The sequence below is a fragment of the Miniopterus natalensis genome, chromosome 14 (assembly GCF_054644295.1).
Source record: "Miniopterus natalensis isolate mMinNat1 chromosome 14, mMinNat1.hap1, whole genome shotgun sequence".
Lineage (NCBI taxonomy): Eukaryota > Metazoa > Chordata > Mammalia > Chiroptera > Miniopteridae > Miniopterus > Miniopterus natalensis.
In genome coordinates this window covers 46,672,663-46,697,465 of record NC_142094.1, presented here as the reverse complement: position 1 = coordinate 46,697,465, position 24,803 = coordinate 46,672,663, and the positions used below count along the sequence as shown (strand labels likewise).

At 42.9% G+C, this 24,803-nt stretch overlaps 1 protein-coding gene across 4 annotated transcripts in view; it reads left to right on the top strand.

Annotated features, from left to right (window-relative positions):
* The window catches only part of SORCS1 (sortilin related VPS10 domain containing receptor 1), a 394,451-nt gene that overhangs the window by 320,808 nt on the left and 48,840 nt on the right, over nt 1-24,803 (top strand). For all 4 annotated transcript variants that reach the window (XM_087823933.1, XM_087823932.1, XM_087823934.1 and 1 more), the window contains exons 15-18: nt 1,093-1,210; nt 2,696-2,826; nt 5,339-5,452; nt 14,836-15,007. In XM_087823933.1, coding sequence (XP_087680059.1) covers nt 1,093-1,210; nt 2,696-2,826; nt 5,339-5,452; nt 14,836-15,007 — 535 coding nt within the window. The remainder of the gene's footprint in view (nt 1-1,092; nt 1,211-2,695; nt 2,827-5,338; nt 5,453-14,835; nt 15,008-24,803) is intronic.

Genomic DNA, 24,803 nt, shown 5'->3' with positions numbered 1-24,803 from the left:
CTATACATTTAAAACTTCAATAGTAAGCAAACTCAATCTATGGGAAACCACAGGCATATAAGGAACAGTTTCACTTTAAGGCAGAACATGAAGCTTGAGCAAAACCCCACGCAGGCCTTTATTTTTCCCTGGCTCTTTAACTAACCCAATTGTGAGGCATATTAGGGAAACCCTGAGAACAATCTGTTCTTGTGAAATTGCATTTGCACTCATTCTTGTCTGGAAAGAGACGACCATTAATTTGTGAAAGACTTGATTAATGACTTGCCTGCCTGTGGGGTTCAGAACATCGGCTTTGAATTTGAAATATGAAACTGCTCCTTTCCCTTCCCCTAGAAAATTGGGCATAGGAGACAGAGGGGAGGGGTCAAAGTAGTGGATGCTGTCGTCAGTGGAAATGGAAATATCAAAGTGAATAGTTGGTACATTTCCTAAATTTTTCTTCCCTCTTTTTTTTTTAATGATAGAAAAAAATCAACAAATGTTTAATATGCCTAATAGTTATGCTTTTGGCCATGGTAAACACAGCTAGATTAGCAATTTATTGCATAATTTGTCTTCATTTAATTTTTATATTTACAAAACAGATAAAAAATGCTGACTGAAATGGCTGCTTTGTGGCTTTTATCCTTAACTACGAGTAGTGATTCAAACACCTCATTAAGTATCTGAGTCTTTTTTAGTAAGGAGAGTAGAATGAACAATGTAGGAAGCAGTTACAACCACTGGGCCCCACCGCCCACTTTCCCTAACAACTGTTGGGAAGGTAAAATAGCGCGGAAATCATGGAAACCATGTACATTAGCAAGAGAACCTAGCAGTATAACCTTGGGCCATGCTGAATGCAGCATTCGCTATTGTTTTCTCCATTAATGGTTGGCTGATTGATTTTTATTTGTTAACCATTCTGTGGTACAATATATAGAAATGATCTTTTAAGTCAAACACCCTGGCTTCTGACTCTGCCAGTCCTTTAGCGATTTGACATTGGTTTTTGCAAATTAACAAAACTCTTGGAGCAAACGCTAGCCGTTGCTGTAACTGTTGGTGGTGTTCTTATTGCCATTCTTTTTATCGTTATGAACTCTGCAGGGTATTTGGACACTTCAGCCACCGCTCTGAATGGCAGCTGGTCAAAGTGGACTACAAGTCCATTTTCGACAGACGGTGTGCAGAGGAGGACTACAGGCCTTGGCAGCTGCACAGCCAGGTAGGAGGAAGGGAGCGGGAGGCATGGGGTGTACTGGGGGCAAGCTAGTCAGGGCAAATGTAGGAATTGGGGTTCTCTGTATCAAAATGCTCATCTTCTGCTTTCTTATGTGTTTTGTGTTCCACTGCAGAGAACAAACTCTACATTTTACAGCTTGTTGTGAAGTAAATTCTGTTTTTATTGTATTGGATATAATGAGATAAAATTCAAATGTGCTCAGCTTAGACTTACAAGTCAAAATGAAATACCATCTCAGCACGGGGATCTAAATGTAATTTATCTGAGCATGTCCTATGGATGCAGGGTAGAGGCAGGGGTGAGCAGAGGATCTTGAATTTTATCTAGCAATACGAACAGAGACAGCAAATAACAAGATTATGCTCTGTGAGCAGTACCAGGAAAGACCTTCGTCCCCAGTGCTGTGACTCTCCAGGGTTAGGTGCGGCTTCTCGCCCCTCCCAAGGTACTCCTGGTACAGAGTGAAGAATTATCAATAGGAACTTTTCCTTCATCCTGGCCCCTCAGCTATTGCGCTCATATCAAAATGCTTGTCTGAAAGCCCCTCTCCTTTGATTTCCCAAATCAGAAGCCATCCTGCAGGTATCTCAGATGATGGAGGGGGAAATCTTGCTGCAAAGCCAACCCCTATTCAGTCAGTAACATATCATTTCCCCCAAACCTAGACTAAGTGATGTATTTACACCTAGATAAGGAATGGAGCCAGTTAAAGTGAGTTTTCTCGGGAAGGACAGGTTGTGGCATCTTTGACAAGCCCTGCTCTGGTCCTTCAGACATGCAGAGAGCAGTGTTGACAGTCCCAGCTGCATCAGCGGACTCACCCACTCCACTCAGACTCAACACTAAAATTATCGCTTGTTTACAGGGCTGATATTTTCCCCCTTGGGAGGCCGAAGCTTTGTGATGTTCAGAGCTTTTATTTATTTCCCAGAGAAACACTGAATTTAATTCTCTTGCTCGTCTGATAGATGGATGTAAAATCAGTGTATGAAGTTGCGTGGGCAGAAGCATCATAAATTGGGGCCGAATGGGTCTTTCTCTTTCTTAGCAATGCTTTTCTTTCATACGCTCATAAATGAGCAAGTGTACAAATCTTTTCTTGTAGGAGAATTGAACTTAATTATCCCAGATTTGTTGGCAACACCTGTTACAGGGCTGAGTGTTCATTAGCCGTGTGCCCCTCACATCACTGAGCCTCACACCTTGCCAAGGAGAGCTCTGCTGAACACACGAGGGGTGAGGACACTTTCAGACACACCGTCCCTGCTTCTTCAGATGGCCTTCATTAGTCACATTCTATACCAGGGCTGTGGCCATTGGAAAGAAAAAGCCCTTAGCACCGGGCAGAGTGCCTCGGGCCAGATTGCACTCAGGTTAGAGAGCAGCTCCCTGAACGGCCTGGGGTGGAGCAAGGAAGGCCCAAGTGTTTGTTGTGCTCAAGTACCTGAGATCCTTGTCTCCTTCCAGGGGGAAGCTTGCATCATGGGAGCAAAAAGGGTGTATAAGAAGCGAAAATCAGAGCGGAAATGCATGCAAGGAAAATATGCAGGAGCCATGGAATCCGAGCCCTGCGTCTGCACGGAGGCTGATTTTGACTGGTGAGCCTGTGCCATTACCCCGCGCAGCCCTTCAGCGTTTCAGATCCACGGGGGCCTTATGGGAGGGACACACACAGAGCAAAGTGACAAGCCTCCTGTTTTTATGAAATTACCTTTGGGGGCATCGCAGCATACTTGTACATGTGCACATGGGAAAACCAGGTGTTTGTTTAGGCTTAGAGAGGATTCAGAAGATGGCTGGTAGTTATCTTTCTCTGTGCGATGGATCTCAGGGCGAAAAGGGAAGAGACCAGATCCATCCACCCTGAGTTGCTTCGGACGGCAACCACGAAAACAAGAAGTAGTCTTTTTAGAGATCAGACATTTGTGCTCGAGATTAAGCTTTCTAGAACCTAGGGTTCCTGAGAGTGGAACAGCAGCCTCGTGAGGCGGTACATTCTCTGTCCCTGGAAGTCTGCAGTCGGTGGTTAGCTGACTGTCGCTTAGGTGAGCGTAGAGAGCATTTCTGAATTTGATGCAGGGAGGGATTCGATGGCATTGCCAGCCTACAGCTCCGTGAGCCTCGTGCGAAAGGAGATGTCGTCCTTCACAAGGGGTAGGCTAGTTTAAACTGGAAAAGCCCTGAGATGATTACATGTTAAATAAACTCTGAGTGTCACTGTGAGTTTCCTGGAGCATCTGGTAAGCAGAAAGCTGGCTCACCGTGCCAGTGATTTCCTTGCTTTGGTTTTGGTCACTGTTTAGCATTCAGGTGAGGCTGAAAAATTACTGAGAATGGGCAGGTGGGAACACCCTTGGTCACATACCTTCCTTTTCTTTTCTTCCCCTCTTATTTTTTCATTTCCTTTTATATTTTTATATGGTTTTAGCTTAGAGGTGCAATTGCTAAATATGTAGGTCAGTGTTAAACCATTGACACTTGACCTGCATGAGAACCAAGGTCATTCCTTTAACAATCAGAAAACCAGAGGGAAAAAGTGAGCTGAGATGTTCCAGTTCCCTGATTTCTCCTGGAAATATTTCTTCCTTTGGGAATCTTTTTTATGAGGTTCCAAAATTAGCTAGACTTTTGTTGTCATTGTCATTTTTCTTTTTCTCCTTCAATTTTAAGCTAGTCTAGAGTGAAAGAAATACAGGGCAAGGAAAGCAGGTAGGTTTCTCCCCTCCCCCGCCTCTCACACCCCTGTCTTGGCCCAATTCTTGCATTCATTTGAGATTAGAATCTGCTGTTCTTACCACTAACTAAAATGTATTCTGAGAAATGGGAAATGAATTGTGAACAAGGCCATTGTGTGGTTCTCTGTCCAAAGGGAATTTTTGCAATTGCATAATTTCTGAAAATATTTTGGAATGCTTGCCCTCACCTTTTTGAGTTTCTACCAGTAGCCAGAGCTTCATTGATTCCACTTGACTGTAGCATAATGAAAGGTGGTTGTCATTGAATGTTCCCTCTTGCCTTGGCTCTTCCCTGGACAGTCCCCCAGGTGACCTTGCCTGTCATTCTTCAGCATTTGTAAAGTAATTATCTGAAACGAACACTGGGTGTCCTGTAGGCATCAATTCTGAAGGCTTTCTCTCCATGCTGTGTTGAACCAGCACCAAATCCAACTGGGATGTGCAGAATTTTAAGGGCCAGATGCCTGGTGACAGGCCCGTTAGCTGAGCCTGTTTCTCCCTTCCCGACCCTTGGGTGCCAGCATCTCACCTCCGTCACACAGAGGGGCCAGTTCACGCGAATGCTTGCTGATCGCTGCCTGCGATTTACCTGTGCATGGGGAGGTGCAATTTGTTGTCATACTTCGTGCCCGGGTTCATCTTCCAGAAGCCAAGAATATCAGGCTACTCGGAGGCCCTTGGCATCAAGAATGAGAGGAGGCCAAGAGAAAAGGCTCTGGCTGTTTCCAACTAGAGAGAAGATTTAAAACACTTAATTCCAACTGGCAGTGCTGAGTAGGAGCAAACTTTCCCTTGGGGGAGTGCTCAGGACACTCCTGGAGGACTGTTCCTTGTCTGCGGTGACTTTGAAGCGTATGGCTTGCGCACAGGCAGGCCTGGCTCGGCTCTACCTGGTAGACCCAGATGTCTTGGAAGAGCACCCCAAAGACATGAACGCAGATGAGGATCAGGCCACATGTTGCTGTTAAACTCTTCACTGAAACTTTGCCCTGAGGGCTGAGCTCCCTCCCTGCCTGTTTGCTAATCAGAGCTTTCTCTGGACCGGCCACAGGCAGGATTCTGCATCCCCCTAATGAGAATGTCATCTACCCCCTCAACGTCAGGGCGTCGATTTGGAGTTAGTGGGCATTGAGCCTTCGTCTCTACACAGGCCTCCCCCCGCCTCCAAGTCAGCATTTCTGAAAATGGGCTCTGTGGGATATTTTCATGGGTAATTGATAGATATTGCACAGGAAAAAAAAATCCATTTTTGGAAAGTCACTGATTCAACTTTGACTAATTGATGAGAGTAGAAGCTGGCTGTGGATTGACACGCAATTGTTCTCAGTAATTTTGCCACCGACTGACAGGTTTCTCTTGGCTCTTTCCCCGACAGTGACTATGGTTATGAGCGACACAGCAATGGCCAGTGCCTGCCAGCATTTTGGTTCAATCCATCTTCTCTGTCCAAAGATTGCAGCTTGGGGCAGAGTTACCTCAACAGTACTGGGTGAGTGTCTGAAGCAGTGACCCTGAGAGGTCAACCTTTGCGGCTTTTCAGCATGTGTTAAACTTACAGAATTACTCCTGGTGAAAGACCAGGCCTGTTTCATTACAGCAGAGTTTATTTGCTTTAGTTCATTTCAGTAATGAAGCACAGATTTGCGGTAATACTGCACATTTCATCTGAGAATGAAACCCCACTTATAAATAAAGAAATAAAACAGGTTCAAAGATGATGATGTTAATATATAAATTGCTTCATTTTTTTGATACTTTATTTCAGAATTCTTTTATCAAGCCTATCTTTTACCTTTGCTGCATCCCTGTGAGGAAGGCCAAATAAATATTTCATATCTGCATTTCCTTGTTATAGATATAGAACCTAGTGTTAGAAAAGAAGCTCATGGACTTTTCAAGAGTATACTAGTGTTAGTAGGAATGTGTTTCATTATCTGTATCCAGCCTTGACACATGTAAGGCATGCATTCTGATCTTTATAAATCTGGAATCAGATTATAAAGTCTTGGGTTTAATGTTCTGTGTTGTGGAGTTTATTCAATATTATTTAAGAAATATCATAAAAGGAAAAACATTCCATGACTTTTCCATAAATGTAACTGGTGTTTATAGATGTAAAAAACAGCACATGTGATTTATTTGGATTCTAATTCAGTCTGTAAAAAGACATTTTTTAGCCTTTTGGGGAAAACTGAATATGGACTGTTGATTAGGCTATGTATTAGTCAGGTTTTCCAGAGGTATGTTTTTATATCAGATAGAGAGATAGATTTAGATAATTCATTTTTATGAGTAATCGGATCACTTATTTATGGATGTGGGCAAGTCTAAATCCCAAGATTTGCAGGGTGAGTGGCAAGCTAGAGACACAGGGGAACTGATGGTGTGTTTCCAGTCCTAGCCTGAAGGCAAGAGAACCAGGAGAGCTGACATTTACTGCCTATCTGAAGGCCAGCAGGCTCAAAAACCAGGGAGACCGACGCTTTCATCTGAATGTGAAGGCAGGAAGCAAGTCAATGTTCAGGTGAAGGCCATCAGAAAGAATTCTCTCTCACTCAGGGGAGGGTCAGCTTTCTGGTTCTATTCAGACCTTCAACTGATTGGATACAGCCCACCCACACTGCAGAGGGCAATCTGCTTTACACAGTCTACTGATTTACATGTTAATCTCACTCAAAACCACCCTCACAGAAACACCCAGTTGACAAATGAAATGAACCATCACAGGTGATATTTGGTTACATCTAACTCTAAATATTTTTATTATATTTATGATATTATATTAACAAGGTATATTATAGTTATATATTTAGGTATGATCATTGTATTTTGGCTAGGACAAAAAAATTTAAAAAGAAACCTTATATTTTAGAGATATATAATATGTGAGATTTCCTATAAAATGTTAAAAAAGGAAAATACATTGTTAATATTTGAAGATGTTAACAGAGGCATGGGGATTCGTTATACTATTTTCTCTCATTTGTGCATATTTAAAATTTGATTTACTAAAATGTTAAAAAAGAGAGGGAAAGGAAAGAAGAGAGGGAGAGGACCTGGGAAGGAGAAAGGAAGGTACAGGCGTCTCACCAGCAGGCCAGTTCTACTTGACAACTCTTCTCATTTCTCATCCAGCTGCAGTACAAGGGTGAGGGCTTCCAGGTTTTCACTTATGTACTTACCTCTAGTTGAAAAATTTCAAGTTTTTATTTTTAATTAAAAATGGATTACAAAATAATATATACTACTCTTCAACAGGAAGGGAAAAAACACAGACAAGCACCTCAAATATAATTTTCTCTGATATCATGGATTCCTAGAAACTTTGAATGAAGGAATAGTTGTGATTTCTTTGATCCATAACAAAATCGAAGGAAAATACAAATACCATTTTTACAACAGTGGGTCAGTGAGGTCTTCAGCGTCTAATACCATGGGGGGAAAAGAAAAAGGCTGCTGGAATAGACAAATTTAATGTTATATCTAAGTTATAATGAAATAACTTAAACTTATATTATGACTTCCATGTACTGGCATGTTTAGACCTTGTAAAGGGCATCAGAAACCCCTAAAGCTAATTTCAGAATTGATTTTTTTTTCATTTCCCCAGTCAGTCAAGGAAGTTATATTTCTCTCTTTTGGGGACTGATGAGAAGATGCTGAAGTATAGAATTTTCTAAAGCATTACTCCCTAGGGCTCGACCTTCACTCTCAGAGGTTTGTTCATGTCAGTGGGCTTTTACAGGATAGCATCTGACCCTAAAGGATTTGTAAGTTACCATATTTACTGGTTCATTTGTTCCATGCAAATATTGTGCAAAAAAGCACCAGCAGCAGTGAGCAGCTTGTGTAAAGAGAGCATATGGTAAAGGCCAGCCATCGGCAGGCATGATAAATGCGCTGCTCTTAAAAGTAAGGTGCTCACAGGTGGAGGAGAGACCACCCACAGAGGGCCCAGTGGGCTAAAGTGTGCATGGGGACAAGAGATGTGTGTGTGACAATAGTAACCTCACTGGTCAGTGTGTTGTCTAAACATAAGGCATTTTGCATTGGGAACAAGAAGACCCTTCGGTGGGTCAGGGTTCTGAAACTATCTTCAAAAAAGACCTCACATCATTGAATTCCCATTTACAGTGTCTGTAACCACTTCCAGAGTTGGCAAGAGGTAAAATGTAGATGAAATTGCAAAAGAACTTCCTGCCTATCTTAATGTCACTGCATCCCCTCACCCCAGATGCCACTTGGCTGTGAGTTAATTCATTGGCATCTAAACACAGGTTCAGTATGTATGTTACAGCCGCTACAGCACTGCCATCAAGCACTTAGCTTTTCACTTAAGGCATTTAATTACAGAAGAAATGCACACATAGGCTCTGTATTTTAAAAGTCCATTTGGATTGTCACCCCAGTCCTGCCCCCTTTTCCACACAACTGTGATCTGGTTGGCACATGTGTTACCAAACACTTTCCATTTGCCAGTGAATAATTGTGCCAAGAAAAAATATACAAAATTAATAGGGAGATTGTTTTTATATGTGATTACCTATTAGGCATGCTGGGTTTTCTTCTTTTTCATTCAAAAATATATCTTCAACATCTTTCCAAGCAGATTATATAAGGTTACCTTCTAATTATCTTTGATTCCATGGTATCAAAGCACCTGGGATTCCTAGTCATCCTTTTTTATGGACATTTTGCTCATTTCCTATTTTCTGCCACTATAAATAATGCTGCAATTAACACTCTCACATCATAATAATTGTTATTAAAAGCATGCAACAATAATTAGTCTCTTTTGGCACTTGGAGGCATTTCTGCTGATTTGTAGATCAAATCCACCCAGGTATCTGGTACTTTTTAGACCTATGTACCCAGGCTTTGCCCCATAAGGGTTAAAACACTAGCTTCCTGCTCACACACCTCCTTGGCATCCCACATGTTAGAGATCCACTTGTAGTAACTGGCAGTGGATTCCATAAGGCGAAGCTGAGAGGATTTGTAAGTAGCATTTCCCAAATTTACAAGGTGAGGAAGGTCATTTCAGGCAAAATGACCTCAAGAGCAAGAGATGACCTGGGTGAAGGGCCACCAGGGCAGTTTTCTCAAGAACAAGCCGTGGTGTCAGTGCCTGGAAGCCTGTAGAATCAAGGAGCCCTGGGGTAGCCTGTGTGTCTCCAATGCCAGTGTGACCCACCTGTGGGCATCGCCTCCTCCGGTACAGAATCGGCCTTAGCTTCAGGCTGGGAGGAAGCACAGGGGCATCCCAAGTGCAAGGTCAGCCTGAGGGTGGTCCTCCCATAAATGTTACTCCCTGGACACCTCGCTCCGGCACCCTGTCCCTACAGCGGAGCACGCCTGTGGTCATGCGGTCAGAATTTGAATTGAATGGGGGGGGGTCTCGGAAACAATCGTTTCTTGTCCGTCAACCTAACCAGCAAATCTCCCAACATCTCCTTTCTGCGAGTTTAGCTGAAAGCATGCAGGCAGACTTTCCCTTTCCTTTTGTAATTTTTAATGCCTCACTTTATAAGAGGCTCTGCTTGCCACCAGCCCTCAGTCCTGGGTCCATGGAGGAGCCTGTGAGCACAGCCCTGCCGTGTCCTCACCGTGAGCTCCCTGCCTCTGTCGGCCCTTTGCCCTCGCACCTCCCATAAGCCGTTCTGTGGACAGCAAGGAGGCGGTACTGGGCCTCAGCTTGTTATGGATGGAGAATTAAATATAATGGGGCATGTTTTGTTTGGTGAAAACAGTTATTTAGCTGAAACAAGGGTTTTAATACAACCTCTGCCATTTCCCATTCTTAGCAAATATCTTCCTTTCTTTGAGCCTTAGTTTTCTAACCTATAAAGTGTTGCCATTTGCTTTTGGGGTAAATATAGTACTGATTGTGAAGCATACAGCAAAATGCCCAGCAGACGGGAGTCACTTTACCACATGCAGATGCCATCACCAATAGGCATCAGCTAAGAGCTTCTCTGCAGTACAGGAAAAAAGAGGGGGGATTCTTTTTATTGTGTATATATAGACATTTATTTAATACTTAATAGTTACTGCAATACTGAGATCTAAGGCATATTCAGTCTCAGCCTTTGTGGGCTCATCTGTAAAAACAGAAATAAAAACCTGCATAGGCTTAGAAAGCCACATAATTAGAAACCACTGGGCATCAAAACATGTCTGTCCCTCAACAACACTAAAGCAGAGAACGCCTTTACCTGATTAGTGAGCAAGTTCTTTTGTTTCAAATAAAATGAAATCAGTATTCATTTGTATATTTTCTTGTATGAAATAACCCCAAATCATTTCTCTCTGTTTCTCTGCCGGTGTCTGTGTATGTCTCAGTTTGCACATACACAAGCCCAAGCTCGTCTAGTTGTACTTATATGTGGTTATATCTTGTTTATACTGTGTGGGATCCAGGGAATGTGCTGAACATTTAAGCTGCTAAATTAACTAGGACATTGCTTGTTTCATGCCAACCATAAAAAATTCTGTAAATATGAAATAAAGTGGGCATTGGGCTGGTTTATTCCAAGAAGCCAACATAATCTTCTCAGGGGACAGATTATTTTCTTGCTATTAAGCTACAGATATTTCTAGATGTGTTTAAAAAAAAAAAAATAGAAGACAAAAAAAAAAGGTGTGCATAGAAATTTCTACCTGTGGAGTTTCTTTAGAGGAGCCATGAATTCCTCCTGGAGGAATGTAAAATGACAGCTTTTATTGTTCCTAAGGGTTAGTTTCTCAGTATACATCAGGGATATTTACTCAGGAAGCTTAAAAAATGATTTGAAAATACCGTGATTTCAGTTTATATATGAACATTCAGTGGGCCCAGGAAATTAGTAAATATATGTATGTATATTTCCTGGACCCACTAAATGTTCATATATATACTGAATTTGTGCTATTTTTATATAAATTCCTGCAGCAAAATAGTAATCTTTATGCTGTCAATATGCATTTGGAATATATTTCAGTGCTTTCTCCAAACATTCTCCTCCCTACATCAGCCATGGAAACACTTAGACCCTGGCTAGCTTGCCATCACCCTGGAGTTGCTATTTCCAGTGGCTTTGGGGGCTGTGGTTTTTACCCAGGTGACCACATTTCTGTGCCTGGTGGGGATTTCAGTGTTCAGTTTGATCACCTTAGTTCGATTTATTAATGTGTATCATGGAGAGTAATTGGTCCTCAAAGCAGTGCATGTGTTTGAAGTCCACAGAAGGACATCGCTTGCATTATTTACTGTGAGGCTTCAGGGGCTCACCAAGCTGTTTCCTAGCAAAGCCAAGTGCACTCTCACAGTAGAGACTCCGTACCGGTTGCCACCAAGTTGACTCTTCAGAGTACCTTTCTTGGCCGTGGTTTTCCATATTTTCATGGATGGAATTGGGGCTGGGAAATGAAGAAGGCGAATGTCACTACATGAGGGCTGGGCCGTGGACCTCTACTTGAAACTGGAACTGTACCCTTCATGAATAAGCCCACAGTGAGTTTTGAATGATTTTAAGAAAGAAATTGACATGAACAGATTTGATCTTACGATAATCTTGGCAATGATAGCATAGCTTCTATTTTCAAGGAACTTTCTGGGTAATAGCAAGTAAATGTTTAATTACTTAAAAAATATTTTTTTACTAGGTATTGATATTTTAATATTTGTTAAGTTCTTACAATGGGCCAGACTCTATTCTAAGCCCTTTTGAATTCATTATCTCACTTAATGCTACCAGGAGCTTCATGAAAAGTTCCTGTAATTTTTCCTATTTTTATAGGCAGAGAGCCTAAGTATTGGAGAGAGTTCAGGTAAATTTCCCACCTCCATATAGTACGTAAGAGCCTGAATTTAAACTCAGGCAATTTGATCCTACAACATTTAAGCCCCAGGGCAGGGGTCTATAATTCTGTATGCACACTAGAACCACCAGGGGAACTTAAAACACATTGATGCCTAGAATTCTCAATTAAATCATAATTCCTGGGGTGTGCTCTTGACATTCATTTATTTTATTTATTTTATTTTTTAATACATTTTTGTTGATTTTAGAGAAGGGTAGGGAGAGGGAGAGAAATATCAATCGGCTGCCTCCTGGACATTCTCCACTGGGGGCTGAGCCGCAACCCAGCGTGTGCCTTGACCGGGAATCAAACCAGCAACCTCTAGGTTCACGGGACAGTGTCCAACCAACTGAGCCACACTGGCCAGGGCGTCATTCATTTATTTTAAAAGTGCCTCCCAGTGACCCTAAAGAGAAGTCAGGGTTTCTGTTGTCTGAGCTAAACTATACTGTCAAGACCGAATAGTCATAAACATCTGTATTCCACCCAAAATCATAAGATAAAAAAAAATCCAAAGAACTGCTAAATAGTTTTACCCTCACAAAGAAAATCTATGGCAGGAAGCACAGAAGCGAAATGAAAGAAGGAAGAAGTGAAAAGGAAAGGGTGACAGAGGAGTATCCAGATGGGAAGGAGGGACATAGTGGAAATCGGAGTTATTGAAGTAAGACGGCATCTACTGATGAATGGTTGGTAATATCAAAGGCACACTTGCAGAATGTTTCCTTTTGGTAATTGAACAAAGACTCCCTTGCCATTAGAGATCACTTTTCTTCTGGGTAGGCTGAAGAGCGCTTTCCTCACTCAGTGCATCCCAGTAATATTCGGAGCTTAGGTCCAGCATAATCACAAGTTGCCTTGTTATTGTGGAGGTAGCAGCCCCATTTAATAACATATTAAATGCATTATTCATTTATGTAACTCAGACCCAGGGACAGCTGCTGGTATGAAAATAGGAGCATTCTGTATTGCAAAAAGCAGGTGTGTGCTTACTTGAGTAAATTAACTCTGTATTTCTGCACAATTTTCTTCCAAATTTCCGGGACAGATCTGGTAGGGCTAATGCGATGCCATTTTCATCCAGGAAATAAAATGGTTTCAGAATGGTTTTTAATGAGCGTTAAAAAAATTACCAAGTCTTCTCTGTGGCAGAATCCCAGGGGGATAGATCCGTGCTTTGGATTTAAGCAGGACTCCTGTTGCTACAGGATTCAGGACAGCCTGCGGCGGTGATTGGTCGGAGCAGAGACAGACAAAAGGAGTGTTCCCAGCTGATGATGGCAGTGGCGATGGTGAGCCAGTCGCCAAGGCGGTCACAGGTGTGCTTGGATGCTAAGTGATTAAAAATCATAATCTGACTTTCGTTTGCCTAGTGCCTTGCCTCAAGCACACAGGGAGTTTCTGATGCACAGTTAAATTCGCTGGGATGCCACAATTCCTGTGTGACCGTGACGGCTGTTTTCTTGCCATCATCGCTGGTACCAGAATGCTACCATTCTCCAGTGTCAGTACCTCTCTTTTTCCTCCTTTCTCACACTTGCCATTATTTTCTCTTTTAGCCGACATACACTGATAAGCACGTCCAGTGGATTTTTTAAAATTTCAGATGGGTTGATGTTAGAAATGCTCAGACATGCCAATGACCGATGAGAATGGGTAGGGAACTTAGTGCAGGAGCAGGGCTTTGGAGGCTGCCTGCTTGTGTGCTAGGTGTTAACCCTTTAGGTGCTGCATTGTAAAGAGAAGCAGGGATTCCAGAGATAGGGATCAGCACAGCTGGGTTGGTGGGTGAGGTGCTTAAAGGGATGTTTCAGCATCTAAATTGGTCCAGCCTTCCCAGTGTGGACCTCCTGACTGTTAGGCTTGTCTGTCCAGGGCATAAGGATGCCCTCAAAGAGCTTAAAGTTCACAGTCCTACACAGGAAGACAGTCCTACAAGGCATAAATGATTCCTGTCAAGTCAGTTATAAGGATTTCTTTAAGGGTTTAGAGGAGGGATGGTCTTGCTCCACGTAAAGAATCAGTACAGTGTAGCGGTAAAAGCAGATGTGTCCTAGAGACACATTGTCTGGGGCCCTGGCGGTGTCACCTTGAGAAAACTAGTCGACTTCTGTGAATCTTAACTTCTTTATCTGTATATTAGGGGTAAGAATACCTTCCTTATTAGGGGTACTTTGAAGATGAATGAAAAAAGTCTTGTTAAGAACTTAGTATAATAACTAAACTACAACACAGTAAGAACTCTCTAAATATGAGCTGCTTGCCATCTGACTAGTTTACTACCCCAGTGAGGAAGACAGGGGATTGGCTGCCACTGAAAGCTCGGGCAGCGATGGGGCATACCGAGGACACTGAAGCAGCAAGAGCAAAAGAAAGACTGTACTTTCAGGAGGGTTGGCAAGAGAGGTGTGGCTAGAGCAGAAAGGGCTTGTCGGGGAGAAAGCATCTAGGAAAGTAGAATGAGGTTAGCTTGGGGAGGGCTTCTCACACAAGATTATGGGATTTGCGACTTATCCTAAGGATATTTGGAAGATGTGAAGGTTGTTAACGGGTAGGACAAATAACAATAATAGTATTAGTAAAAATAATTGGGAACATTTCATAACAATCTATTCTTTCCCTAAACTGCAAAGTCCCTTGCAATATATATTACTCATTGTAACCCTTAACTATATAGCCTTTGAAGTATCTCCTAGGTTATCCGCATATATCTGTTCAACTGGATTATAAATTCAGTGAGGGCAAGGACTACATCTTCCACTGTTCTGATGCATTTCCCACAGCTCTCAAGTGAAACGATTTATTGATGGACTTAATGAATGAAAGAAGTATATTAAAGTGCTATTAATAGGTACAATAGGTTCTGTGATGACTCGTCTTCCTGTTTGGCGCTTGATGTGAATTAGCTCAGAGCAACAGGAATGCCCTTGTTGATAGCCCTCAGGGCTAGGCAGCAGGTTCAGCTTTAAAAATCGGGAATGATCTGAATTATAAGGAGCTGGATTACAACCTGAGCGTCCCTCCCTTTAGGTATAGGAAGGTGGTTTCCAACAACTGCACTGATGGCGTGAGAGAGCAGTACACCGCCAAGCCCCAGAAGTGTCCCGGGAAGGCCCCGCGGGGGCTCCGGATCGTCACGGCCGATGGGAAGCTGACTGCAGAGCAAGGGCACAATGTTACGCTCATGGTGCAGCTGGAAGAGGTAGGACGGATTTCCATCACCCCTCTACCTTCCGGAGCCGGTGATTTTTCCTAAGAAATCATGGGTTTGTTTATATACTGTATCTTTGTGGTTTTGTTTACATATTTTTTAACTTTGCTATTTAAATTTTTATTGTCTCCTACTTTTAGTTTCTTGCTGTTGTTGCGGTTATCATTTCACTTTCTCTGATACATTTTTTTCATTTATTTTCATTTTAATATTTCCCTCAAGAACTTTGCCAATTCGTAGTCACACTGTATAAGAGGTCAGATTTCAGGTTCCCTGTGGAAGTCTAATCGGAAAATGTTGGCGCAACAGCCCTTACGGACTTACAGGACTGGGGGGATAACCGTTGGTTTCGGGGCCTGCCGAGGGAGCTGGGCCTGGGGAGGTCACCTTCCAGAGGGAAGGGAGCACAGAGAAGCAGCGCAATGTCCTGTGCTTTTCCCTCCCTGAGTTATTTGACAATTATCTAAGTGATACAGGCAAAAAAGAAAGCAGTCCCTGAAAGGATTAGAAGGTAAGCTTAGGTTTTTGTTTTCTTTCTAAGAACAGGGTAGAGCCTGATCTGAAACAGGAACTCCCTCCTGGCCAGCTCCAGCCTTAGTACAATGGAGTATTCCCTCCAGGGGCAGAGGCCAGGCTCCCTTATCTGTTCAGCTTTGCTTTCCGTGTAAGATTATCGGGCACCTCAAAGGTGGCTGAGAGATGTGGGAACAGATTGGGGAATCTAGTTCTAAGATATGTAAATTCATGCCTCCTGGGCACAAGAAAGGGAAAAAAATAACAAGTCAGTTCAGTTCATTCCACTCCAGTGAGCAAAGCCACAACAGCAGGGATGAAATCCGCTGCCTTCCGCTGTCAGACTTGGGTCCCTTGAAGCTCTTGTCGACTGGTGCCGAGTCCCCAGCCCGGAGGCCTGCGCCCACATCAGGAGGCCCCGGGGGCCTCACGTTTGAACATAGGATTCTGTGCTAATGATTCACAGCTCCTCTTGTAGAACAACCTCAGTTTCTCTATTAATCTCTGGATTATAGGTATGTGAGCATGGGTGATGCATGGGATGAGTTGCATAGAATAAAGAAAAGCAGGCTGCCTCTGAGTAGCTGGCTGGCACTGCAATATGACACCCTAGCAAGTTAGATGGGCCTCATTTTTTGAGCACTGACTGTGTTCCAGGTTGTGAGTGCTTTCGGGGATTATCTCATTTAGACCTCAGGGCAACCCTATGTGAGTAGAGATTATCATCATTGTCATTTTATAGATGGCGCAGCTGAGGCACAGAAAGGAAGGTGACTTACCTAAGACCACAATGTGACTAAATAGTAGAGCCGGAAGTCAAATCCAGGCTCCATGGCATCTTGCGTTTCTATTGTTTTTCTATAGTGGAAAGAATTTCTGGGAAAGAACTTTAAGTAGTTTCTAAGGCTCCCTAGAAAGGTTTGGCTAGGGACAGGTGGTAACAGAGATCCAGGAGTAGAAAGAACAGCAAAATTATCTGTGTCCCAGTCAGGCTGGCCTGTGGCTACTCCTATATATTAGTCACTATATAAACCAAGATTTCCCCCCGATTGTCTGAGAATATCCATGGCTTGGGATCAGTTCATTACAAACTATTTCAACAAAGAGAAAAGTCAAATTATCTCCTGGGTTTCCCCCTCTGTGCAAAAGCACGCCTTTATTGAATGGCTACTGTGTATCTGGCATTGATTGATCCATCTAAAGGATATTGGGAAACACAGGTTATGAATGCAGCGCTCAAGGAGTTTTCTACCCATGTATACTAAACTTCTTCAGGCTGTAATATTTTTTAAATTTAATCTAGAACAAAAACAAACAAAAATCCCTGACATATGTCACTGGCAGTGCTAGAGTCTCCATGTCCTCCTCAAAATCTCTAAGAGCCTGTTTCTCACTTGACTTCGATGCTCCTAAGTTTACTTTGGATATAGTGTCTGATTCATGCCCCATACCTAGTGCCTGTTCTTCACAGCGGTAGGCATATTAATGCCATGCTTCTGATGCCCTAAAGCAGCAGGTCCTCCAGGTGCCGGAGGGACCGAAAGGCCTCTGCTACACTCTGCTATGACACTACAGTGTGATTAATGCAGAAGTGGGCAGAAAACTCACCTCTTCAAGTTGGTATAATATTTTGTCATTTTGGCACCAATGATTGCGCCCCTGTGTCTCATGGTTTACTCACCTTTCTCCTGCAGGCTTGTCTTCTGTCTGTGGGGCTAGCCGCTGATGCCACCCTCCTTTCTTTGCCCACAGTTACTTGCATACAAACCCCTTCATGTAGGTTCCGTCTCCTGTGTACGTCAACCAAAGCCTTCGAGACCTGAGGAATCTCCTGTCCCACCAAGAAGTTAAACTTTGCATGTGTGTTCATTTGTTCCTCTACAAATATTTTATTAAGTCCAGTTTCCAATCATGTAGTTTTCATTGATGAGTAAACATAGTTCAGTTTGTGGAAATACATGTTTTGGGTTAACTAGGACCTCTGATATATCAAGTTTTAAATAATCTCAGCACATGAAATAGAACATATTATGTATTTTGTGTCCATTTAAAACAAAAAGCAAAACTAATTCACTACATTATATTGTAATAATTTTTTAGCATCCCCCAATAAATTATAAATAATTTTTAAGGTAGGAATCTTGCCCTTCCCAGTTGCAGCTCTAGCATCTCTACTCACTATGCTTGATGGATTGATAGGAATTCAAGAAAGGCTTCCAGAGTGTTCACAAAGCCCAGACTTAAAAGGAAAAGACTCTTAAAATTTGAATAACATCCAAAACCTATTAAAGTATTGCTCTGAAACCTAAATCCCTTCCTTTATTCTGTACTAGTGTATGTCCTAATTCTAACAAGAACATCAATGAAAACCTTGCTAAAACCAGAGCAAAAAAGAAAACTTCATATTGACAGGAGATAATCGAAGGCTAGGTACACGGATGCCAGCTTGTAACTCCATATGCAATGGTATGTACCTGAGTCAGAATTTTGCAGATTTTGACATGTGCCAGAAACAGAATCCCTCCCTGCAAATAGCATGCAAGGCCACCCTCCACATCTAAGTGACAAAAATGACTCCGTAGTACAACTCCTTCAAATCCTATAGCTTGGCTCACCTGGTGTATTACTCCAGGAACCACATAACTGTTGAGGTTGATGAAAAGGCTCACTGTCGGGAACCCCATCCCTGCTGCTTTTATAGTTATCTCCAATATACTCTAATGAGAGAACCTTCATTAGAAGCAACAGGGTAAAGGAGTCAGTCTTGCTTCCATTCTAGACTCAAGAGGAAAACACACACACACAGTGCATTCATGCATCATTGTTTCCTTAAGGGAAAAGCACAGTTGATCAAGGGACCAACCTAGAGGAGAGAGGAGGAGTCCATAAAATTGTGTCTAAGAAGACATTTTCCAATTACACCCGAATTTTAGGAGGCTGATTAAAGGTGTTTTCTGAGACCCAAGCATTCAGCGAGAGGTGGCATCACTCTGTCTGGAGACTTGCTGAAGATGGATGTCCTCTGGACCACTAACGAGCATCTAATGAGCCTATAGACTCTCAAAGCGATAACTCGGCTTCCCAGAGAAATCCAATGCAAGACCCCGAAGGCACAGGATGGATGGTGAAGGGCCTAATTATTCTTAAGGACTCAACAAAACCAATTTGGAAGGCGTTCATTTGAGAGGACTGCTAGGCAGAAGTAGTCTCTGCATGTTAGGGGAGATAATTAAATACGTCTTAAATAGCCGTAAGAGTAAAGAGATGCAATTCGCTGCATAATTTAAGACTTTTAAATTAAATCTGAGGCAAGAGACTGAAATGAAGACTTTGATCTGTATCTCATTGTTTTAATACTTTCATTTACATACAAAGACTGAGACTTAATAAGGAAAATTCACGAGTATCATTTCTGTGAGATTTCACTTCAAGACACGTGAAGGTTGTGTCCTCGTGTGATGGCTTTCAGTGATCTGTAATTTCACATACATCGAAAGACTTATGGCAGCATGGAAGTGACCACAATGTAATAACTCTTTATAAATATTGCAGGAGGCTGCCAGCCCCCCGATGGTAGAGAAGATGATTCTTGCCGAAATTTTCTGTGAGACACTCTTTGGTTGAGTCCCTGAAAGAACTTGACCTGCCTTTTCATCTTAAGAATTGGGGCTGTTAGAGGTGGCACAAAGAGATAGCAGGCGGTGCTATGTCTAGGCAGGTATTCCTCTCTAAGCCAGCCCTGATCTGAGTGAGAAAACTCAGCTCTTTTCTCCTTCCACACAAAGGAGCCCTGGCTGATTTCAGTGAGCCATGGGGATTTAAGAGGCTTTCTCTTCCATTATTCCTCGCTCCATTCAGCTTTATTCTCTTTGACTCTAGAAAGGTAATTGAGCCACTTGATTTCTTCTCCCTTGTTGCCTAGGGTTAAAAAGGAAAGAAGGAAATGAGACAGGCAATATAGGTTGTCTTTAGCCAGAGGCCTAGTGTCTGAAGTTCAGGTTGGATTGGTTCTCAAGTCCTTCTAAGGCTCCAGTTTTCTCTCCCCTGTATACTGGTCCACAGACATTGGTATATTGCTGTTCCTTAGGGTTTCAGGGGCTCGATGTTTGCAAAGAACTTTCATTCTGCCTTGACAAGCAAAGAGAGAATCTGTCCCGTTACTGAGAGTTTCAGTTCAGTGAACATCCCAAGCCAATGTAGTGAGGCAGCCTCAGCATTCAGCAAGAGTAGCACCTCTTGGCCCAGCCGGCAGGGCTCAGTGGTTGAGCATCAACCTAGGTTCCAGGAGATCGAGGTTCGATTCCCAGTCATGGCACATGCCCGGTTTGAGGGCCCAGTCCCCAGCAGGGGGGGGGTGCAGGAAGGGGCCGATCAATGACTCTCTCATCATTGATGTTCCTATCTCTCTCCCCCTCTCTCTGAAATCAATTAAAAACATATTTTTTTTTTTTTTTTTTAAAAAGAGTAGCACCTCTTGGAAGGGATAACAAAGAGGACCAGAACTTACTTGGGAAGAGAACATGCATGTGCAACTTCCTTTTATCATAGACTGGCGTGCCCTGGGCTAGGAGGGCTCAGTTTACTATTGTAAAAAGGAAGGTCCAATACAGGTACAGCAGTGATTCCTGTCTAGAGTCATCATACTCCCTGTCAATCATTCACATCCACAGGGCTCTTTACAGGCACATCTTACTCTTCCATGGCCTACAGTGTCTGGCATGTTGCACTGGGCCCTTCTTGCATCATTACTTAATGAAGAGTTGGACGCATGCTTGCATTCCTCCATAGGGTTTTAGTTACTGAAGCTTACAAAAGCTCTGGCTTCTCATGTGAGTGACTCCACTCTTTAGCACCCACCTGGGAATGAGCACAATAGAATAGGTGGAGTGTCTTCTGTGAACAAGTAGTAGGAGTGATGAACTTGGAGTTAAGAAGAGCTTGGTTCAACCTAGTCTTGTGACGCTACGCAAATCTTAACAGTCTTTCAAGTCTGACTCTTCTAGGGTTGAAGATGAAATGAGATACTATATAGACAGCGGTTGGTATTATTTTTGGCACAGTCGGGTTTCAAGAGATGTTCTCTCTCTTCTCCCTTAGTGACCTAAAGGGGATGTTCTAGAACAATCTTACTTGCACACTTTATGTAAGAAGCCACATGCCCAAGTTCAACTGGAATGAGTACAAGGCAGGTAGCACTTCTCTCCATACGCTCATGTCCACAGGCTGGGATCTCTTGTTTGATGGCCAGGGTACATTGTACCCAGGTTGTCTCCTTTCCTGCTTCTGCTCAAGACCTCGCTAACCTGAGTCTACATCTACCTCCAGAAGGGGTGGCAAGGCATTGGTGGGCTACTTTTATTTCATGCTCTCCCCCCTGCCTAAATATCTTTAGCCATGAGAAGAAAGGACTGAAATATCTGATTTTTGTTTCTGTCATTTAATGCAGCTTAAGGATATTTTTAATCTTACTTTGTTGTCAAAAGAGCATTAAAATAACAACAGAAATCCAAGACTAAAGTTGGCTGTATGGTATCATCAATGTAACCAATATCTGTGTTACCTTCTGGTTAATTCCCATACACTTAACCAATATTTAAATATTTGTAGTATTCGTAGAGACAGAGTAGCATGGTTTTTTTGTTGTTGTTTTGCTGTTTCTTGTGCTATACCACACTCCACCCCCTTTTAAATCGGGTGAAATCTTTATTTCCCCTTATTTGTTCCCCTTTCTCTTAGGCCTGGTGCTGTCTCTGCCCCTCACTTCACTTCACCTCACCCTCAGTCAGTGTTACCAGGATGGGTTATATCTGCAGGCACCTTTCTCTCTACAAACACACAAAGGCTTATAGTACATACACTGTGATATTTGCTGCTTATTTCTTTCTTGCTTTCACAAAAACAGGTTTTCCTGTAGTCATTTCTCTACAATGCACTTATTTTTGCATAAATTTAAGGTCCCTTCCAAGACTGAATTGTAGCAACACCTGAGTCAGGCCCATGCTAGGGGTCTGCAGGGACCAGGCTCTGACACGTGAACCCAGTGTCTACCTGTCCTGGGTCCCTGATGCCGTCAGGAGCCTCTGGGAGCCTCATTTTGGTCTGAAGCTGTCCGCGTTGAGTTACTGCATCATTTGTTTTCCCATTTTTCTCTGAAGCCACGTTACAGGAACTGATAGGTTCACACACCTTTCCTTCCTCAGGTTAATCTTGGCTCTGCTGTGGCCATTTGATATATTTGTTTTTCTATTACAGAGGCCGTGGTGCCCTCGGAGAATCCCACATGGATTTCATTTGGCTCTCCTGCCTTCCTCGGGCACTTCCTTCGAACTAGTTTTCTCAGTTCTGTTATCTATATGAGGGCATGTGACTAAATGGCATTCGATCTAAAGAATTTTATATGACAGTCTAGGTATTTGCCAGCCTAGGTTCTGTTTCAGGAATGATGACTTGTGATTTATTAGCTAGAAATTACTCTCAATTATACACAAGATTTTCCCCATTACTAATTCCGAATACCTGTCGTTCCCCATATTCTATGTCTTCTTTGTGATTTGAACATGATACTGCTTCACTAGAGGGAAGAAATAAGAAGGGTATATGGAGAGAGAGTTGGGGATCTTGCTTCCCGGCAGCTGTCATCGGTTTGGCTCAAACAAACTCTTATAAAAATCCTCCCCTGCCAAAAAAGAGTGGTGTACGGAGTTCCTGACAGCTCACCTTTCCACTTGTGAGCAAAAGTGTTGTCAGAGGGGAAAACAAATCGGCAAAGCCAGGAATAGAGATGCCCTGCCTTTGCCATCTCCTTCTTCTCACTCTGAAAGGTATCACAAGTAACTTTCAACCAAAGAAGTTCAACAAGGACTGAGCTGCATGGGTAACATTAAAACACAGATCATCTTAAACCCTTTCTTAAGTCTCGTTAGCTGTGGGGCTTTGGGCGTCTTATTTAGCCTGTCTCTGACCTAGTTCTTCTGGAATATCAAATAGGACAGACATCTGCCCTCGCTGTCTCCCAGGATTCCTAACAGCCAAATGAGGTAATACATAAGAAGGCACACGGATGAGCAGACATGTTAGAGATGCACAATATTCAAAATTTATTGAGCAAGAAGAATCCTCTATGGGCACTGTATTAGGCCCTGAGAATACAGTCTTTAAGGACACATCTCAGTCCATAGAAGTTTACACACAGTGCCCTCATCTCATCTGGCAGCTCGTTGACCTGGAGAAGTGGGCATGGATTGTGGAACTTCTGTATGTCCTTATGTACCAGTCACCAGCAATGGTTCAGGTCTTCATTCCTGGCTTTATTAATGCACCCTTAGCACTGGGCATCGTAAAACATCCTGGGGAAACTTTACCATCATCCCAAAATAAGAACAGCATCAGCTTGCCCTGGACTGTATTCATCGTCAGATGAATTCCATTACAAGAAAACCTAACATTCAAGAATCTGAACCTGAAGGCCTCAGCCACTGGTGGGTCCCAGCATCCCTTATGGACCTTCTCAGACCACAGCTGGGCCCAGCATCCTCCCCAGAGGCCCTGAGGCAGGGGGTGGGTTTTGGGTGGTAGCTGAACATCAGCATGTTTCCTTTTAATTTCTTTAAGAGATGCTGATACCAAAGGCTGAGATTCACCGATTTCAAAACTAATAAACTGTGGGAGTTAATTTTGACAGGAAGGTGCATGTAATTTCCTGTTGCAACTCATACTTTACTGCACCATCATCTGCCCCAAACTCCCATAATTGGATTCCCAGAATACTTGCCTTTTTCTAATTTATCCACTGTATTGTAGCCAGGGTGATCTTTTTGAATTAAAAATATCAAGCCCTTATCCCCCAAGCCCCTGCTTAAAACATTTTAATGGCTTCCCAGCTCTTAGGAGAAAGATCATGATCAGAAACCTGAGCCACAAGTCCTCAAACGTTACTATCTCCCCTCCAGTCTCGTTTCATAACATGATCCTACTGTGTCTGTATCTTCAGCCTCCTTCAACTGTACCACCCACTTCTGCCACAGGGCCCTTGCATATTTGTTTCCTCTGTCCTCATTGCATTGCATGAGCTCCTCACCTCCATTGCAGTCACTCGTGTCTTTTCTTTAGGATTCCTCGACTCAAATATCACTTCTTCTGGGATGCCTTCCTTGACGTTCTCAATCAGATCAGGTCTTCAATATGCCACCTCTCCCTATTGTACAAACTTATAATGCCGTGCACTCTCCTTCATATTAACCCCTTAACTTTTTATTTGTGAGATTGTTTATTTCAAGTTCATCTGTCTCACTGGTAGTCTGTATGCTCATGAAAGCCAAGACTACACCTGTTTGGTTTGGATGGTTATATCTGTTTTTCTCATTTAGGGCCTCACACAAGGTCGACACTCAAATACCTACCAGTTGGGTGTTTGGTTGGTTGGTTGGTTGGTTGGTTGGATGGATGGATGGATGGATGGATGGATGGATGAATAGCCTGAGGCCTGTTTAAGCCAGGCCAGCTTGCCTGATCAAATGGTGATCTAGGACTTCAGCAATCTTCCCTTTGCCCTGTTTCTTATCATCTAAATGGAGTTGTCATCCTTGCCTCAGGTGGTAATTACAGCCCAAGGAATTCAGAAGCTGATGTCAGGTGAGCCCCAAAGTTATAGAGTTACAGTAGTAGTAGGCTGACCAAGAACCTGAGAGCCCCTGACGGCAAAGTCTTGGGATCCAGTTTGTTCCACTTGAGTGGGCAAAGCTACAACAGCAGGGACGAAATCTGCTTCCTTCAACTGTCAGACTCAGCCCCTTGATGCTCTTACATCCTACTGCCGAGCACCAAGCCCAGGGGTCTGTGCCCACATCAGGAGGCCCTGGTCTCACAAATGGTGATGCCCTGATGTCTACTCCATCCCCACAAGAAACTCTAACCATCTCTCTCTCTCTCCCTCCCCCTTCCCTTCTCTCTCAGAAACTATAGGGTGTCCCAAATATATACACACTCACTTTGACTAATTATAAAGGCAGTGTTTATTCAGGTACATTTCATTTTCAAAATTGAGCTATCAGCTGTTAAAGTGTGTATCCATGTTTTGTACACACACCCTGTATATTGTTTGTTTGATTCCATGGTTCACTCTAGCTGCTCCTGATACCTCCCTGAGACACTTGTCCCAAATAATGGGAGTGGATTACAGGATGGGCTTTTCTTCTGAGGTTGGCTGGCAGCAACTCTGTTGAAAATCCAGAAAACATGGGAGTGAAAACTGACCAGAAAGAGAATGAGAAATCGA